Source organism: Carassius carassius, chromosome 41, assembly GCF_963082965.1.
Source record: "Carassius carassius chromosome 41, fCarCar2.1, whole genome shotgun sequence".
In the NCBI taxonomy this organism is placed as follows: domain Eukaryota; kingdom Metazoa; phylum Chordata; class Actinopteri; order Cypriniformes; family Cyprinidae; genus Carassius; species Carassius carassius.
The window spans coordinates 4,161,669-4,182,988 of NC_081795.1; the positions used below are offsets into that span (position 1 = coordinate 4,161,669).

The 21,320-nt window shown below is 36.7% G+C and overlaps 1 protein-coding gene across 2 annotated transcripts in view; it reads right to left on the minus strand.

Moving 5' to 3' along the window:
• Positions 1–18,202, minus strand: part of LOC132123465 (roundabout homolog 2-like) — a 380,238-nt gene extending 362,036 nt beyond the window's left edge. Inside the window, exons 1-2 of one of the 2 annotated variants that reach the window (XM_059534086.1) lie at positions 18,050–18,202; positions 14,265–14,396 (exon numbers count right to left, since the gene is read on the minus strand). In XM_059534086.1, the coding sequence (XP_059390069.1) occupies positions 14,265–14,382 (118 nt within the window). In that variant the 5' untranslated portion in view covers positions 14,383–14,396; positions 18,050–18,202. The remainder of the gene's footprint in view (positions 1–14,264; positions 14,397–18,049) is intronic. The other variant, XM_059534089.1, reaches the window with a different exon arrangement.
• Positions 18,203–21,320: the final 3,118 nt, after the last annotated feature.

Genomic DNA, 21,320 nt, shown 5'->3' on the forward strand with positions numbered 1-21,320 from the left:
AGATGTGGAAACATGAGATAAAAGAAAAGGAAAGGGGGGAATGAAAGGAAAGATGGGGGCGAGGAGTGTGTGTGACAGACGGCCAGAATGGTGTGATGATGGGGTGGCGCTGTGTACACATCTGAAGCTATTTCAAGTGTAAAAGCTCCCCCTGTTGGTCAGACATTTAATTGTTCCTCAAAGTATTACAAATGGACTGCAATGTTGTCCTTTTATTTTTTATAAATATAATATACAATCAAATATGCAGCATAAATATAAAAACTCCATGCTGTGATGTGACCTGTTACTTAACATGTCTGCAACAACCTTGGTGGCTAAATAGTTTGAACGTCCAATTATGAGCATACAGAGAGAGTGAGAAACCGAATGAGAGTGGAATTTAGGGAAGGTCCCACATACCCTGCAATTATCTCATGATGTTTACCGATATGAGCAGAAGACCGGGCTCCCTATCGACTACAACACAGAGAATAATTACTATGTTTTTTACTGTGCCTCAGGCCCAGCCCTGGTTTTGTGCGCAAACGTGTGCGAAGCGTAAAAAGTGATTTTGCTGCAGGTGGTGTAGGGGGCTTGTTAAAACCTATCAGAAAGAGGCAGTCGACTAATTCATTTCAGTGGACTGTTTAGGCATTGATTGTACTGCTACAGAGAAAACAAGAAACCCATTAAGACAGAGACGACTATTCGCTGGACCTACGGAGAGCATAGCAGGTTCCCAATACAGATGGCACCATTTGTATTAGATTTACCAGCCACCATACATGCAAAGGTCAGCAGGGCCATTTTTCCTAGACTGCACCACTAAAGATGTACCAGAGCATGACCTGCACAGAAAACTATGTTCAGCAAAATATGAATGTGAACTTCTCCAAAATGTATCTAGAAATGAATATGCATTTCCAAAATGCATCTAGAATTGAAATATGCATTTTGCAGACAGACGGTTGTATCCAAAGTGGGATAGATAGATCTCTCTTATTCTCTTTTGCCTTCATGTTGAATACATCTATCTATATTTTTACCACTCTGGGCAATATCTGCATAAACATAAAGCTCTATTAGATATTTCCAAGGCCGCAGTGAGCAGGTGCAGGGCTATTGTGGCGCTCACAATTTATCACCCGCTCCTGCTCCCAGAGAACACATTCAATACTGTGCCAGAAAGCTTAATCCATCAAAACATATACACAGAAACTCATGAACGACCATGCACACTCAATATAAGAGCGGGGCAATTTATGCACACAGCTAGCACAACGCAGCAGTTTGTAATGGGGCTGTAAAAAGACCCATTTTAGTTGTTTCAGTTCATTTAATTAGTGCTTTAGCTTTTCAAAATGAAAGCTCACCATTGTACATCAATGGTGGTGGCTGATGCATGGCAGAGCTACTCAAGGTCTGTGTAAAAATCAGCGAGTTTTTTGTTCAGAGGCTACAGCTGGCCACTGAACTAGGAGAGCAGTAAATTGAACCTAATCTCTAACTTTCGAGACACATTGCTCCTATGAGCATTGTTGGACTGAGCGCTGGAGCAGATGCACCCAATACAATTGCATTTTAATCTGATCAACCGCAAGATACAACTGCCCCCCTTTTCCAAAGTAGCCAATAGTAAGTGTCAGTCTGAGGCTATTAGTTATTATTTGCTCAGGTTATTTAGCAGGACTGCACTGCTAAACAGTGCACTGTGCCCTGTAATTGGGTTGCCATGTAATAAGCAATATATTTACATATATATTGCTATATGTAGGTATAAAAAGTGTGAGTAAAATTTTTTCCAAAACTGGGACTGGAAAGGAGACCTGGTGACCGGTGACGTGCTCAGCCTTTTCAAGCAGAATAACCCAGAGTCCAGACTAAACAAACCGCATTAATATCATGTCATAAATTCTGCTGTGCATTCCCTGGGCCTCCTAAAGCTGCAGGCAGACACTGATCGGTTGTTCTCACTGACGCCTACGAGTGGCTCGGATCACCCCAGGGCTTATGGCTGGGAAGAATGGCAAACAAGCTGGTAGATTTATGAGAACTGTGTACGTACTGATAGATGAGATAAAAATGCAAGCTTCAGGGCAGCACCGTAGCAAAACACCAAAGTGTGACAACAAAAAAACACAAACAAAAATACAAAAAAATACAAAAAAAGTACAAAAGGTGTCTTTTTCCTTGGGTGTTTTTTAAGCTAAACCCCAGGTGTGCTCAGTACGTGGCTCATTGCATGACGCCTTGCTTCATTTTTCACCGGTTTCTCATTCCATTTATAATTGGCTGGCTGCGAGACATGCAAAGAGGGTCGTTTTTGCAACACAAGAAAAAAAAGTGGCAAAATTAACATGAAGTGCAAATATGAGCATTAAATTATGCACTAAAAGAGATTAAGCAAAACTTGTGCAAATTTATGCAGATTTAATTTAGCTGCTTCTGTGTAATCCAAATGTTTAAATGTAAATTTATTTTCCCAAGATATCCAATAATGATTAAATGATGCACAGGATAAAATGATGCTCTAAAAGTTCTTCCTTCAAAAAGTAACTATTAAGAATCAGAGGAAATGATTATTATTATAAATAAGTAACTTGAAGGCAATTAAAAAAATAAAATGCCATTATAAAGATAGTTTATAGACAGATTCTCATTAATAAATAAATAAATAAATAATCACCTTCATAACTGCCTTACATTCACGTACTTCTATGACAGTTCTGGAGCTCTTCAGTACATGAACCTAAATGAGTGAGGCACATCAGCGGTTGAGTTCAGTGGTTTTGGTCTAGCACAAGGCTAAAGGCAGACACGGGAGGGTGGGGTATGGACAGGCCAAGCAGCAGGCAGACAGACATGATGTACAGCCCGGCATAATCAGTACCCAGGCTCATTAATCTACAGCCACCGCTACTCTTGAGAGAGTGATGCATGGGGAAAACAGTTCCTCTTCAATGTCACCCTGAACGAGTCACCGCTTCCTCAGAGGAGGGATGGAATGGGCTCCTGGATTGGTTCTGTATGAATCAGAAGTACTGTAGAATCAGTGCGTGGAGTGGTAAATTGCTCTTTCAAGGTATAATAGTTTATTCAGGCTCTGGGAAACAACAATAAAGGTACAACATGTATAAATATATTTACAATAAAACTGACTTACGTGTGTGCTCTCTTTGATCCATGCAACAAATAAATTTTGTTTGATCTGGCTTGCCGCCCGACCTGACAAAAAACTCATTTATGATCATGAATCAAAGTGAAAGGTCAGCTATTTCACGATAATAACAGCTGCATCTCCTCTAATCTTGAGGAAAAGAGTTATTAGCCTGCAGGGTGCTCCAGAAGGCTAAACGGGGCCCAGGAGACGTTTCACACGCGGTCCCAGTGGAGTTCAGGCATCTCCAGAAAAGAACAGGGCAGCATTCAGACACACACTCCAAAGGCCAAAGGTCGTATGGGTGCTTTTCTTGTGTAATTGTAACATCTCCCAGAGGGCGAGTCACATCAAAAACAGCCTGCTCCATCATACTTTTGTGTGTTTATTTTCAGGAAAGGACATGAGCTCCGATCAAAGCTCTCCTATTAGATTTAACCAGCACGTTTAAGGTCAAGAGGGAAGCTACTGTTTCATCAAGAATAAAATTCCATTTGAAACGCACTACATTTTGGTTTCAAAAAGCAATTGCATCTTCAACGAATGAGCCATCAAATTACAAGAAAGTGGGAAAATTGCATGGCCATAGGGGTACAAGACAAGATCCTCGAGAGCGCAATTACAAAAATAATATTCTCTCTCAGTCTCAATGCGATGCGGAATTGTCTCCGCTGAAGTGAAAGGTGCACATTAACTATTAGCCATCTTGTTCTCCAAGGTCATCAAAAGAAGCATTTTCCAACCAACAGATATTCAATGAGCATACATTCCATTCTCTTCATTTATATGAAAATGGAGATCAGCAGCACTCCTATTAAAGACAAGTCAGAAGAGCCGGGTGTGAGACACGAGAGGGAAGGAGTCAATGGGGCTTGCAGTGTGATGCAAAAGTCTGCTTGGCTGCTCTGCAAAGGGCTATGAAAAGCAACCACAAGCTTCAATCATTTTTCATGAGCCCAGGAAGTGACAAGTATGACAACGTACAAGATTTGCTGTGGGCATCATGTGCCACCTCTTCGGTTCAATGACAACAAGGTCATCCCTACGGTGAAATGAGAGCGAACATATCTTTAACGACTGGCCCAAACGGCAGCTCTTAAAACGTGGCCGTAAAGTCATTTGTGGCTGCACTGGGTTATGTTTCGTGCAGTATGTCTGCTTTATGAAGTCTGGCGATGACAGACAAGACCTGTTACACTCTGGACCATATATCATACAGGATATGGTAGCTTGGGCACAGAGGCGATTTCACAAGAAGCCAAATTTCAGTAGAAAATGTGAAGTGAGAGGTGGAAAAAAAAAATAGAAGCCCAATCACCCTATTACAGAAAGAAAGAAAGCACTTTCTCAGTGCTTTGTCTGGGTTTGTGCTGTTTCTAGTTAAAAGGGGTCAATAGCGCCACTCAGTGTTAAAAAGGAGAAACACACTGCTTGTTATATAATTTTGTTTTCAAACATATTGATTAAAACCTATTTCAATTCAATGTTTTCTTTGCTACTTTAAAGTTAATATGTGATCACTTTTAAAAAGAGTAAAGCTTTAACAGTCATTTTGATCGATTTAACTTCCACATTCCCCATTTAGCTACAGTACAAATGTTGGTGGAAACTATACCATGGTAAATGTTATAGTTGCGTAAGTGACCTACCTGCTCGAAATAACAGATTTAAACTGAAGAAAATCAACTCTTATCAGGCGCACCCAAACTAAAAATTGTGCATTTACACTATACAATTTATCACTATAACAGTTATCATAGCCAAACCATATTTCACTTAACCAACAACATTTTAACCTGCAATATTTTCCTCTTGCCAACAGCAACATCATTTACGATTTCCCGCTAATTGTCGTCTTTGTTTTCTGAGGTAATTGGCGAATTTTATGGGCGGAGCTTCATATCTACAAACAGCCATCCCTCGTAAAAATGAACATACATCATAAACATTTTCATATAACCATATTCAGTCAAGTTTCTACATTTATTGTAGCGCTATATATATTCTTTCACAGTTTGAAAGACATATCATTATAACTTTATTATGGCTTTAGTAGTGATAATAACTATAACAGCCATTACTGTGTCCTCTTTTTACTACTAATATACAAAATCAGTATGTTAAATAAATATGCGATTCAGATATAGAGATTGAAGGATTCGTAGCAGGCAAACAATACCTGGATTACATTCTGCATACGATGAGATTCTCAAATGTGCATCCAGTGGACATTTTGCCGTCCAACAATGCCACAGGAGAAGCAATTATTTTCTTTTTATAGCAATTATAGCTCAGCACTGACTGCCACATTCAAGTTTTATTACCATGGATTTCCACTAGAGGGCCTCAGTTACTTAGACTTCATTCACTTCCTAAACTTCATGAACATGTCATTCCTGAAAATTACTAATCTATTCACTAAATTAAACAGAAGACAACAATTATGTATAGGTGTCTTTAAATAATAATAAAAAAATACAAATACAAATACATTTTTGCACAATTTTATAAAAAGAACTAAGAACAAAATACAATAAACTATTTACAATTATGCATTAGTTATTCCTTAAGATTCACATAAATGCATATTTTAATGGGTGCAAGAGAATGGAATTGACTGGAAGACAAATGCAACATTAGGTGAGTACTGAATGACACCCCAATGCCGGAAGAACGATTCATCATAATTCTCTCTTCCAGGTGTGTCTTGACACCTGCCTGCCGAGTGTATGAAGAACACAGCAGCTATCTGGACGACAAGCCATACTCTCTGACGCAGGAGCTTAAAAACATTGTCTGCCCTTCGCCAAGATGTACTTGTTCTCCAGACCTTTCCATCCATTTATTCTCAGTAATTACCAAAACACAAACACTATTAGTTTGGTAGCAGGCAGCGACTCATGACAGCTGGGCAGTGAGAGCTGATTACTGTGAAGTGCTGCGTGTCAAGTCAAGTCACCTTTGTTTATATAGCGCTTTATACAATACAGATTGTGACAAAGCAAGACATTACAAAGTCTGCATAGCCTGCATAGTTCTTAAAGTCACACATTGTCTCTTTAAGCTTCAATGACTATCTGCTTGTAGAATATTGGATATTGTGTGGGATTGAGCTGAATAAAATGGCTCATATTCCTACTACAGATGGTCAGTTATCTGAAAATCTCCAAGAGATTTCTCATGTGTTGGGTTGATATGACTCATGGCCCATTGGGTCCGAAAGGAATCTAAGCTCAGAGAAAAACAAATAGCCATTTGTGATGATAAACAAGCCTCCATCCTTCTATTGAGAGGGGAAAGATTTTTAAGTTGGGACGTATTGACATTGCAAAGCCATCAGTATTAACAGACACACGGAGACATGTCTGCGTCTGGCATTAATATCTCTAGAGCACTACACTTTACAAATTGACCCGCACAAAATGACAAACGTGGGTCCGGAGTTTTTCACTCTGGATTGTTTTGAATTGCTATTGCTCAGCAGTTCCTCGTTCTGAAATCCATCAGCCTTCCATTTATCTCGGAAAAGATGACACAGGCCACCGACTAATGGCTGACTGCGAGCCATTTCAGTGATGAATTCTCAAAATCATCCAAATATGAGTAAAAGTCTGCTAAGAGGTTTTGCTTTGTGGCAGTAACAGCAATTTTTGACACATACCACATGCTAATATAGAACAATATGCTGTATGGGTTGAGAAACGTAATGCATAAGCGGCACTCCAATTACTCTTCTTGAGGAGATTTTGCAAGGGTTTGTGTTTTTTGTTCACCGTTTATGGATGTTACTTAGTATTATAACTGCAAACAAATGCAATCAAAAACCTTTTTATAAATCCATTCTAAAACAGGATTATAAAACGGCTAATTTTGCTTCTGTAGTTTTAGCCATGCTACATTAGACCCCACTGACTATTTCTCAGAACATATTTTGTGTTGTGTAGAAAAAAAGGTAATGCAGGACAATGTGAGGATGAATAATGATCACAGAAAATATTTTTCTTTATTCTCTTTTAAAATTTTCATGCAGCAACCATTATAAAAATCTCTCATACATTTTTATTTTGTGAGATCAAAATATGACAATAAAATGTTCTATATTTTTTTAAAACATCAATGCAGCCTTAAATCTGTCATTCTGAGTAATAGTTTCATACACATTCTTATTCCACTTTTCACAGCTTCGAGCAGCAACACTTCATGTCACGCTGATCCCAGATCTGTCAAAAAGTGCAGGAAATTAGGACATCCACACCACAAAAAAAAAAAAAAAACAAGTCTGCTCCGGCAGCCCTCATGCAAGTCATTTTTTGTTCCTAAAGCAATGTGCCAGGCAAAGTCAATTCTTGATCTATTTTTAACTTCACAAGTCTTTATCACTCAAAATGATAAAATCATGAATATACCTGTCAAAATAACTTTTTTTCCCAATTGTCAAGGCATTTTGTCCATTAAAAAATTCTAATCAGATGTTATAGGTATATCTCACCACACAATGAAGATTAGTTGAAAATGTATTGTTTCCCCATCAGAACAGATTTGGAGAATTGGAGATTACATCACTATCTCATCACTCTGCAGTGAATGGGTGCCGTCAAAATGAGAGTCCAAACAGCTGATAAAACATCACATTACTTCACATGACTCCAGTCCATTAATTAACGTTTAGAGAAGCGAAAAACTGCATGTTTTGTGAGAAACAAATTCTTCTTTAAGGCAGTTTAAATTGAAACCATTGCTTGGTCAAAATACGAGTCTATAATCCATAGTAATGCTTATTAACACAGCAATACCAATTACAGTAATGCTTTATAAGACAATATTGAATGAACTAGAGTTGTGTGGATAATTTTTGAATATTGTGATGTTTTTATTAGCTTTTGGACTCTAACTCTGACTGCACCCATTCACTGCATATAATGCTAAATTTCATTTTTGGGTGAAATATTCCTTTAAGTCACTATATTGAGTTAGAGATTATGAGTCAGCTTTGAACGAGTTTTCTTGTGCTAAAGGTTATTGTGTCAGGTTCAAATTAGCAGACAGCTCACCTTGACGGGCAGTTGTATCGCAGACGTGAGGGTCTGGGGTAAAACCACAGGGGCTGATAAACAGATGGAACAGTGTCATGTGCACAGACGTGCTGTCACCTCTACCGCTCCTCTGCATTCAGGAGTATTACGGTTCACAAAAAGTTCTTTTACACAGTGAAAAAATAGACAGCGTAGAACTTATGGAAAAATATAAAACAGTATTCATCAAATTTTAGCTTAAGTGAAACCCAGTGCAAAATTTAACAAGAGTAAAATGCAGTCGTATGATGCAATATAATTGTTATTGAAGCTCAACAAGAAATCATCTTTCACTCACCCTTCTTTTGTTCAAACCCACATGAATTTGAATAAATTTTCATACAATGAAAATGGATGGTGATGGGCCGTCAGGTTACAAAATGCCAAAACAACATCAGAAAAGTACTGTAAAAGTAGTTTGTTAAATGTGTGCATTGTATTCCAGGTCATCTGAAGCCATCTGATAGCATTCTGTTAGAAACACATTGTAATTTACACTGAAGAAAATTATTAATGCAACACTTTTGTTTTCGCCCCCATTTTTCAAGACTTTTTTCTATGTACACAAAAGGCCTATTTATCTCAAATATTGTTCACAAATCTGTCTAAATCTGTGTTAGTGAGCACTTCTCCTTTGCCGAGATAATCCATCCACCTCACAGGTGTGGCATATCAAGATGCTGATTAGACAGCATGATTATTGCACAGGTGTGCCTTAGGCTGGCCACAATAAAAGGCCACTCTAAAATGTGCAGTTTTATCACAGCACAATGCCACAGATGTCGCAAGTTTTGAGGGAGCATGCAATAGACATGCTGACTGCAGGAATATCCACCAGAGCTGTTGCCGTGAATTGAATGTTCATTTCTCTACCATAAGCATGTTTGGGGTGCTCTGGATCGCCGTATACGACAGCGTGTTCCAGTTTCTGCAAATATCCAGCAACTTCACACAGCCATTAAAGAGGAGTGGACCACCATTCCACAGGCCACAATCAACAACCTGATCAACTCTATACGAAAGACATGTGTTGCACTACGTGAGGCAAATGGTGGTCACAACATATACTGACTGGTATTCAGACTCCCCTCCTCTACCCACCCAGACCCCCCCAGTACTGCACAATTTAGAGTGCCCCTTTATTGTGGCCAGTCTAAGACACACCTGTGCAATAATTATGCTATCTAATCAGCATCTTGATATGCCACACCTGTGAGGTGGATAGATTATCTCTACAAAGGAGAAGTGCTCACGAATATAGATTTAGACAGATTTGTGAACAATATTTGAGATAAATAGGCCTTTTGTTTACATAGAAACAAGTCTTAGATCTTTGAGTTCAGCTCATAAAAAATGGGGGCAAAAACAAAAGTGTTGCGTTTATAATTTTGTTCAGTTGTGGTCACCATTCACAGTTTGGACATTCTGCAAAATTTCTCAATTTGTGTCCCAAAATTATTATTTATTGGGTTATTGTAGTAAACTGAAAAAAAAAGAAGAAAAAAGTTAATTAAAATAAAGCTTAAATAAAATATAAATATTACATAACCAAAAAAAAAATGAAATTAATTTGAACGAAATATAGAAATGCTGTTTGACCAGTAACCGAAATAAAGATTTGAAGCACTTTTTTTTTTTTACCAGAAATAAAAAAGCAAACTGAAATAAAAATAAAACCTAAATAGTAATACTAAATTAATAAATAAAAAAATAAAATAAAATACTAATAAAATTACCTAAAATTAAAATGAAAACTGAAATTAAAAATATAAAAGCTAACTGAAAATACTAATAAAGACTAAAAACGGTCTACAAAATAAAAATATAAACAAACAAATAAATAAATAAATGCATACACACATAAATCTAAAATAACAATGCTGCTCCTGTCAAAGTGTCGCTGTCCTGAGAAACTGAAGATAGATATAGCATAAGTTACTGCTAACAAAGCTGATGGACAGCAGTGCCCTGATTCAGTTGGAGGTCCCTCTCTCCGGACCACTAGCTCATCCAGGCAGTAAAAGTAGGCTGACAGGGATACAGATGGTCTTGTGTACATATATAAACAACAACTGGTTTATCAAGGTGTCGTAAATGCCAGGAGCAGCTGGCAACCATATACCTGAGCACAGTGAAAAAGAGAGCGAGAGAGAGAGAGATAGGAAAAGACAGAGAGAAAGAACAAGGGAAATTGTACTTGGGTGTGGGCATACAGTACATGGGTGTGCAGCGTTTGTGTGTGTGTGTGGGTGAGTGATTCACCCAGGGACCCGGGGAGAGAATACATCTGGTAGGACAGCTGTTAGTAGTGTACGAGAGAATACTGATGGTAGCAGGGAATGATAAATCACACCCTTTGCAGCATTGCAGACAGTACACCATCATACCTGCATGTGTACTTAGGCACTGTCAAGAAATGCTAAATTATCAATGACGCTGTTCAAACAACACAGCTACAACGTGTCCGACTTGACAGTGAAAATGATACTCTAAATGAACATCTAAACCAATATTTAATTTCAACATCAAATTATTCTGAAACCCTTGTATATTATTGCTTAATGAGAACTTGCAGAACTTACTAGTACTATTAGGGTTAGAGATAAAAAAAATCAATAAAAAAATCACAGTATAAACTCACAATATTTGTGCTACAGACAAAAAACATATGTTAAAAACATTAAACAGCTTTTCTAAGTGAAAACTTAACTTTTCCCTCAAAGATAATAAAAGTGAAAAACCTACCATATCTACAGTACACTTTATAACTGGTTTTCACAGCAATGCCATAGAACACCCTAGCAATCCACTAAAACCCACTCAAATCGCATATGCCATTCACACAAAATGAAAATGCTTTTAAAAATGCTAGTCAGTACAAAGCGCAAGGTCTTGAGATACATTTTTTAATTTATTTTTTTTATTTAAACTTTTAGAATGCTGTATTATCCACGAGCTGCTGCAAAGACATGAAACGCGAGCACAGAGGTCAAAGATGTCCGTCTAACGCATTTAAACAGAAAAACAATGGAAAAGTAATGCAGTGGAATGGATTAGCATGCTCTCAGTACAAATTTAAACTTCAAAGACGGCTTAACCACTGGGGGAAATTGTTAAATTATCATGTAATTTTAAAAAGCATCATGCAAACTTTTTTCTCACTTTATTTATGTGGTGTTTAATTAAATGATATCACTCATTTGCCGAACGGATATGTGTAGTGCATGTCTATCAGCATGAAAATAATTAACCATTGAGCTCACAGGAATGATTCTTTCATTTTCTATTTAATCAAAGACAAAACACATAGAGTATATTGGACTATAATAAAAAGTTCAGTTACCTTTTGGGATAAAAATAAAGTTATTTAAAAGAATGTTGGTTACCAAACTCCAGACGGTAACCATTGACTTACATATTTTTTATTTTTTTTCCATACTGTGGAAGTCAATGGCTACCATTAACTGTTTGGTTACCAACATCCTTCTAAATATCTTCTTTTGTGTTCAACAGAAGAAAATCAAAACCCTGCATGTTATCCATGCAGGCGATCACATGCAGAAAACATCTCTACTGCCCCAAGATCAAACGCGAGGGGCCTTACATTCTCTCCTCCAGTAAAGAGCTGCAACCTGACACAGAGCCACGGTGGAGCCAGAGAGCCCAGGTAACGAAGATGGATGTGTAATGCAGTTAGTCTGCGGGTACTGCAGATATAAGAATCCAGTCAAAGCTGAACATCCCAACATGAAGCATCTACAAATAGGAGATTTGCCTCAAACTGATTGCCCATGTCCACAGAAGTTATAAACAAAACTGGAAATATGGTTTTCTGGGATAATGGAGCAATAATTAGGTTTAGGAAGTCATTTTCAAAAAGCCCAAAACGTGATTTACTTTCCCTCCACCTATTTTGATGTAAGTGAGTTTCAAAGGGAAAGGTAAACTTCAGAGGAACTAAAGCAAAGCATAGCATTTATAAGTTTGTTCCCTATAACCCTGAGCTGCTGTTCCCACTTCTGGCCTTTTAGAAATTAATTCTTTCAAAACATGCTTCGCTAACTTTGTCTACTACTTACATAAACACAGAAAAACAATATAATTTCCACATCATCTCAAATCACCATTCATTATATGAAATAACAGGTGTGGAAATAACAGTTTGAACAAAACAAAAAAGGCAAATTTCACAGCAAGCATTTTAACTAAATAAACAATATTAAAGATTTCACATATTACAGTTTTTATTGCATTTCCATCAAATAAATGCAGCCTTGCAAAAACAAATTCAGAAAATGTTGAATAGTAGTGTACTTTATTTTTCTCATTAAATATTGAAATTGTATGTTTCTTTCACTTTTTTATTTATGATGTTGTTTACATTAAAAAATGTAAAGGCAATTATTTATTTCCTAAATTTATTGGTAAAAAATAAGAAAAATGAACAAAAACATGATAACCAAGTTTGTTTTATACAAATTTTCACACTTAAAAAAAGAATTTAAAGCAACTTTATATTCTGACTTACTTATGGATCACTAATGGTAAAAAGTTTCAAAGTGATAAAGAAATAAAATCAAAATCAAGGGGAAAATCAACACCTCACAGTGGAAGAACCACCAAGCATGAAAAACAAAGCTCTAGGAAAAATCTTGCTTTTGAATAATTATGCTTTTCCAAGCCATTAAAATGAAAACCTCCACCTCTGCCATCATATTTACACAGGATCATACATTTGAGCTCACAGGAGAAGCAGACTTCTTCTACGAGTCGCCTCACACTAAAAATAAACTTTCATCCACGCATCACAAAATACCAGTGCAACCTGATGTCAGCTTTGTCAAATAATTCTTCACTACATCCCCGAGGATTAGTTATGTGTTATGTTTGACTAGTTTTTCTTTTCGGTCTCACTCACTCACGCCCGTCTCTACTGCCCTCCTGCATATTTTATTTTGGCATATGCCACAGTTGAGTTCCATTAATCAGTCCCTGTTTGTATGAGGGCTGAATTTTAAACCTTTGTGACGTTACAACTCTCCGCCCTCCAACAAAAAAGCAGGCCTGGTATTAACCTTGTAGACGGAGGCGGTTCACGCATCCACAGCACTTGGCAAAGAAGGGAAAAGGAGAACTTCTCAAATTGTTTCAGCCTGAGCTGCATGAGTGAATAGCTGTGTGTGTATGTGTGGCCATTCCCGGCTCCACTATAAATAAGCCTGGCTGCTGGAGAGATAGAAGTCTGCAGAGAAACTGACAGTAGAGGGCAACACGGCCTTGTCTCCCTGGGAGACGCCAATTAAAACTGGACCCGAACCCAAAGTGAGCAACCACACAGCAACTGCTTGAGAGAATGAGAAATGGGTTTTGGCATAAAGAAAATTCAAAGTAAAATGTCAAGCAGTTATTTGAAGCATTTAACTTTTTTTTTTTTTTTTTTTTTTTGAGTGGGGGGATTAAGGTTAGCTTTTGGAGAAGTCAACTTTCGCATAGTTTTTCATTTATGTACTGTTAATGTTTAAATGGTGCGTTGAATAAACAGATGAAAAGGCATCACTGGTCGGATCTTAATTTTTTTTTTTAAGCAAACTTCACTTTTGAAAAAGAAGTGCATTTATACGTATTGAATGTGCACTTGTAGAGTACTTCAAATCTTACAAATATTTTTTAAAAACTGAAATAAAAGGCCACAGAACTTAAAAAGGTTCATACTTTGCTCAGCAAATGTATCACAAGAAACAAACTGACATACAACAAAATCCTGATAGCTATTTAAAAAAATAAAAAAAAATATCAGTTTTGCTTTTTTGAACAATCCCTTTGAGCTAACATGACTAATGCCCTTTATATGACCTTTAAGTTAAGAATAATGAGTGTAAAATTCACCCTTAAAGAACCGAGCATCATCACTCCACAATACAAAGCACCAGATGATCTGGCCAAACGTTCACAAAAGTAGTAGCACACTCCAGCGACATTCAAATTGACGGTTGGGCTTGAAAAGTTGAGGAACAAACACCTGTGAATTAAAAAAATAAATCATTCGTTCTTACCTTGCCCTTGAGCACCCACTGAGCCTGTGCACCGCATCCACAGGACACAGATAATGAGGAAGAGCGAAGGCCCGGCTAGGACAGCATTACACCTCGCTCGGTTCGGGTTGGCGGCCATGACACCATTGGTTACTGTCAGACAGGAAAGGGATAAATACTTTTGTCAAGTACATAATTGTACAGTAAGTTGAATATAATAAATTAAGCATTTTTGATAGTTGAATAAATATTATTAAACATTAATTAAATAATATTCAAACAAATCAAACAAATTAAATAATATTCAGATGTCAGGTTCATATTTCAAGTGCTACTGTTAATAAGAGAGTACAGTTCCTTTTTGTGCTGTTGGAGCATTGTGTCATTGGTTCAGAATTTATAAACCACAGGTTTATGAATGTAACCGAGACTCATTACAAGATCATTTCCCATTTTTCTTAATATCTCAAAGGATATCTGAAAGTCAAGATGTGTTCTGATACTACAAAACATTCAATGTGCGATTACTTTAATATCCAAGGACAAATTCCTAAAGCCACGCACAATTTATCAGAGGCAACGTTCCTGCCATACAAGACGTAGCCAAGCTTTCTTTTTTAACTCACTGAGAGTAAGACGACTGCTATGAAATATAACTCATGGTCTGGAATGTCCCACTCATTAAATACAAAGCTTTTATGAACCAACAATTTATCAAATTTTAACAATATGTTTGTTGAGGAGCATTAAGGCCTAAATTTATGGATTTACCATTACACTTAATGAAGTATAATGTCTATATGATACCAATGACTAAAACATGCCCAGCTGACATGGAGTGCGGTATAAGTGAAAAACTGGCAGAAGTTGCAGCTCACAATCATTTCTGAGTACAGTATGAAATGGAGATTAAACAATGTATGAGACATTTCTCATTGTCAGCTATGACAGTGCACACTTACACAAATAATGCTTAATCTTCCTAACATGCTCGATGATTGCAGTTAATGCAATGCAAATGAAAGACATACTGTAGAATAGTATGCATGCAACATACATTACTTGTAATGTTCTAAAAAAGCAGCAAATAAGTGCAGTTCTTTTCTTTTATTAATGCCTCTCTTCCAGCTGTCTGATGTGTCTGTCAGTCTGTGCAGTGATCAGATATTCTCTCTGGGTCAGTCGGACCGGTGGCCAGTGATGTATAATGCCTGACTTGGTTCACTTTGACATCACTCCCCCTTACACTTCTCAACATACTTGACTTGTAGCAAAGGGTGAATAAAATCAATAAGCCTCCATTTCACATCGCAACCATATATTTGGAGTATGGAGAAAGAATAGTGAGTATTGTACAGTAAGAAAGAAGGCACCTCTGACACAGTACATATTTAAATATAATACCAATATATATATATATATATATTCTCATTACAAAAATTGAATAAATAAATAAATATTTGTAATCTTAACATTTTCTGACATGTCCTTTTTCAAGCTTGAAACAAATATTATTACTAAATTGACACTTTTTAGTTCTTTTTGAAGCTTGAAAGCTCTACTCTTAAAATTTATATTTAACACAGACAGATGATGATGTTGATAACAATAATCATAATTATTATTATTAGTACTATTATTATTAATTTAATGTTTTATTAAAAATAAAACATAATATATTATATGAATATATTTCTTAATATTGATTATACTTCTGTCCTTTTTAAAGCCTGAAAGATCTGCTCTGCTCAGAAAGATAGATGATTTTTTAAATGTAATATTTATTTAATTTTAAATGTTAATTTAAAAGTCAAGCATCTCTGATATTTTTTTCTCCCTTTTTATTTCATTCACTGTAATTATGACCTGACCTGTAGTCATGCAGGTTTGACAATGTAAGAATTAAAAATTTTCCCTAAACTATCCCTTTTAAAACTCTTACCTACAATATAGCCAATATCACAAGAACTATTCAGTTCAAACCTGCTTTTTCATTGATAAAAGTAGGTGCCACAAAGACGACTAATTCCCCTGATCAACATCTACTGATTATGCTAAGGTTTAACATGGATGGCAGTGGTCAATGACTCTTGCTCAGAGGTCTGGGGGCAGTGCTGGACACAGGCCCAGCAGAGACAGATTGTTGTAGAGCGAGAAGGATACAGCCAGGCGCCTTGATTCCTGTCCCCCCTCCTTCTGTCTGCTAGATCAACACACGCCACAGCTCTCAAACACAACAACCTGTTTGAGATTAGCCTTCAAATGGGCTGCTCTGCATACCGACAGCCTTAGGAGCTTCAGCAATTACATTGCCTTTATCTTGCCATGTCAGGATGTTTAAGTAGGCCGCTGTCTGCGCCGTCCACACCTCCACAGCATGAACTGATCCAACCGCTTTCAGAACCACGGACAGCAGAGCAGAGCGAAGAACAGAGCTGTCCATAGTTCTGAATGCTTTTGGATCAGTTCACGCAGTGGAGGTGTGGATACCGCAGACATGCATGTAATTACGTCAGAATGTAATTACGTGGGAGTCTCAAGGTGCCAAGAGAGAAAAAAAATAACATAGTTGAGTGTGCCAACCTGGATTTCGGCAAACATTTCAGGCATGTGCCAAAGAAGAGGATGTTCAATGGCAATACTGACAAAAAACTATTTCATTCTCCTCTGCTGTAAGCTTGACATCCTTTGATCATTTAGTATGATTTTTTTACATTTTTCCCCATCTTAACGTCTTAAATTAGGGAGTTATTGCATTAGTTACTGATGGAAATTTCAAACTCGTGTCTCTTGGTAAGTTGGTAAGTATAGTTGTCTTAAAGATAGTAAACTTTAAAAAAGTTTCCCTTAGTATACATTCATTTATCACTAATCTGGAGTAATATGGAGTAAGCCTACATTTAAAAAGAGATGCATAATAAATAGACTAAATATCAAACTAAATATTATATATATATAAACTATATGTAAATAAACTAATATTATATAAATAAACCTACATAATAAAATAAAATGCAGTCATTACTAAGATCTGGGATGTTGAATGAGCCAAAAACAAGCTTATTATATAAAATATAATGATATAATAATATAATGAAAAATAATATAATAAGAACGCATTTTATAACTATACTTCTACTAAAAGAGTCACTGAACAAGAAAATGTTACTATACAAAAACATATATAATTCAATATGAACCACTACATATGGTGAACAGGTGTTTTGTATCATAGTTGTGTTGGCCAATCAGAAGCCAGTATTTTTTTATTTTTTTATAATTCTTTAATAACAGTAAGAGTGAGTATCAGCCTGACAGTAATTTTGTTCTTAAAAAAAAAAAAAGGCCCAAATCATTGAGAATTGTGTGTCTCCAAGCAACTTACTTATTATCATATTTCTAATTTTGGAACCTTTGCAAAACTTGGCCCAAAGTGAGAGTTTTAGAAAATGTCCTAGTGGTGGGAAGAATCTAGTTAAATTCTAGACTGTGAAATTCAAGAAAATAGTTTGTTCTTTAACACACACAAGCTCCATAAATTCAGTCTTTACTCTAATAAAGGCTGACAGTGGATCTGCATGAAGTCTAACAATGAAAGTTGACATGCTACCAAAGCTAATCATCTAAATCCAGACAATTTAACAAAAAACTGACAGATTACATACTGCATGAATAATATTGAATAGCACATAATATCCACTCTTAAGTGCACTCAACACCAACATAAGACTAATGTGAGAGCACTGTGACTGACATCAACACACCACATGCACATGCACAGATGGACTTCATCTCGTCTAACTTACCTCTATCAGCAGGTACATTCAAAGCGAAGCTTGAGAACGCACTGGCGATGCATTTCCTGCGTAAGAGGGAAGCTGCTCTTGGAATAGTCTGTGCACTGTTGGAATTCCTGTCCTCTCTCACACACAACTGCCAGAGCACTCTGCCTTCCTCCCAGGCTCATCCCATCTGTAAAGCGAGAGAGAGATGGAGCTCAAAGGAAACAGAAAGAAAGAGAGGGGAGGGGGGGGGAGTCAGCCAGGGAGATGGAGAATGAGAGAGAAAGAGAGAGAGAGAGAGGGAGGGAGGGAGGGAGGGAGGAAAGGATGAGGAAAAGAGACTAAAAGAGGAGGAGAGAGATTGTTTTGATAATGCAGATTGTCATAAGAGAGCTGCATTCCTGGTAATCCAATAGAAGTGAAGTAAAAGCTTCTGTCATTTCAACAGACTTAATGAAAGCAATTTGATTAGGTGGCCCTGCATCTGCTCAGCTTCCTTCAGACTCATTGTTTCGGATTTGTGCCGGCCTGTCTCACTCTCAAATTAACTTGCCTTTAAATGTATTTAATGTTTGACTTGAATACTTACACAAGTCCAACTTCGAGCAGCCTGGTGAAGGAGAGCCATCCAATTGAAACAGCAATTTCATGGGTTTGCTGCAGCAACATCAAGGTCATGGGTTTGATTCCCTGGGAACACAAAAAGTCATAAAATCTATACCTAGAATGTGTTGAAAGTGGCTTTTGATCTGTACATATATACATAAAGCTCAAAAGTTTGAGGTCAGTCATTTCTTTTATTTTTTCATTTTTTCAAAAGAAGCCTTTTATGCTGAGCAAGGCTTCATTTATGTGTTTAAAAAATACAGTAAAAACAGTATTATTGTTCAATATTATTACAGTTTAACCCTCTAGGCCTCTTAGGTCAAAACAGACCGAAAAAAATATGAATTAAGATTTTATTGTGCCATTGGAATAAGATGACACTGGGTGACTTTTGCCGTAATAGCGATATGAACACACAAAACAATGTTAGACATGGATATGATAAAGGGTTGGAAAATCAAAAGTAACACTTGGTACATTCACTCAGGTACCACTAAGTTACCAAGTGTGACCCAAAAATAAAGAGGCTCACAGGGTTAAAATAGCTGTTTTAATTTTGAACACATTTTTAAAATGAAATATCTTTCTGTGATGCAAAGCTGAATTTTCAGTCTTCAGTGTTCAGGGTCACATAATCCTTCAAACCATTCTAATATGCTGATTTTCTGCTCAAGAAAAAAAAAAAAAGTTTACATCATGGTTGAAAATATTTGCGTTGCGTAATATATTTGTATGAATCGTGGTACAGGTTTTTTCAGGATTCTTTGATGAATAGAAATGTATTTACAATACAAATCTTTTGTAACATTATTAATGTCTTTATACTGTAATTTTTGATGAATGTATCCTTACTAAATTAAAGTGTAAATTGCTTTTTAAAAAATCTTACCGATCCTAAACTTTCAAAGTTATTTAAAAGAAATACCATGTACCAAATACCATGTAACAAATACCAAAATAAGGTTTTGGGTACTTTGCTAGTGTTAATATTTAGAATCAAAACTCATTATTCTACAGTAGTTCTCCACTTTCCCTTTCCTCAAGCTGCAAAGTTAATCAGAAACAAAGCAATTATCCCCAATTGAACAACAACAAAACTCCTTAATCAATCTCACAGACCATGAAGAAAGTAAAAGTCATGGTTTCCACGTCTCATATCCTATACGCATATGTCATCATTACCTTCCAAGTAAGACTGATGGTAGAGCAAGGCAAGTAAATGTAAACCAATTAATTACAGCAGTAATTGCATTAAACCACTGTATCCTAAAAAGAAAACCATTGGAATAACTCTTAAAAAAAAAAGCAGTGGAAAGCAGTCCTATAAATCCTGTTTACTCATAGCGTTCAAACTAATATGATCGACAGTTAAGTAATAATTTGCGGATTACGGCAAGTGCATGTTTTTGATATTATCAGCAGATTTAAACATCACGTGGATTGTCCAGCCGTCAGAGGCTGATGAATGACCACTCATTAGAATTGCAAAGGCGTAGCGGGCCGGCGCTGTCAGCTGCTACAGTGGACAGAGTTTGACAGGGCCACCAGACTCCATCGGGGTAATTAATTTGCCACATTCTAAAGGATGTAGGGTGTACTTCTCGAAATTAGGCCGGTAAAAGAAGTGGCTAAGGGTCATGATCAATTGATTATCATGACGACTGAGATGGAGGCAACATGGCTGCTTAATGATTAATGCTTTTGTTTGTGTGGTTTCAGAGAAACCTTTCCCATGCTAATCAAGTCCAGATAAGCTTCAGCTTCAATCGAGTTTGACAAGCTACAAGCAATGCCAACACATTTACTGTGGACGCAGAGAATGTAATATGCTGTCTTTTACTATATATTGGAATATAGTAAACAGAACCTTTCATGGTGCAGATTGTTTTTTAAGCATGACAAGAATCATTATAGGAATTGTTCATTCCAAAATAAAGATTTGCTCAAAATTAACTCACCTCCAGGCCATTCCAGATGTAGATGAGTTTGTACATTGGAACAGATTTGGAGAAATCACTGGCTCACCAATGGATCCTCTCCCTGCAGTGAATGGGTGCCGTCAGAATGAGAGCCCAAACATCTGATAAAAACATCACAATAATCCACAAGTAATTCACATGACTTAATTAATGTCTTGTGAAATGAAAAGCTGAAAGCTTGTAAGAAACAAATCATTTAGGCATTTGAACTTTAAAAAATTGCTTCTGGCCAAAATATCATTCTATAATTCACAATAATGTTTACTCCAGTGAAAAACTTATTGTTCTGTCACATCAAAATAGAATACTTGTATTTGGCTGGAAGGTACAGATTAAAACAATTAAAAACGTCTTATTGATGGATTTGTTTCTTACAAATATGCAGCTGTTCAATTTACAAGACATTAATTGATGGACTGGAGTCATGTGAATTACTTTTAGATCATTGTATGTTTTTCTCAGCTGTTTAGACTCTCATTCTGATGGCACCCATTCACCCATTGGTGAGCAAGTGATGTATTAATAAATTTCTCCACATCTGATACAGTGAACAAACAATCTCATCTCGGATGGCCTGAGGGTGAGTACATTTCTTTTGGACTTTTCTTTAGATTTAACATTATTAATGTAGCTTAAAATAGCTTACCAAGCATCAAAAGTTGTATTCTACAAGCAGAAATTAAACTGTAATTATCCAAATGAAATGCAAC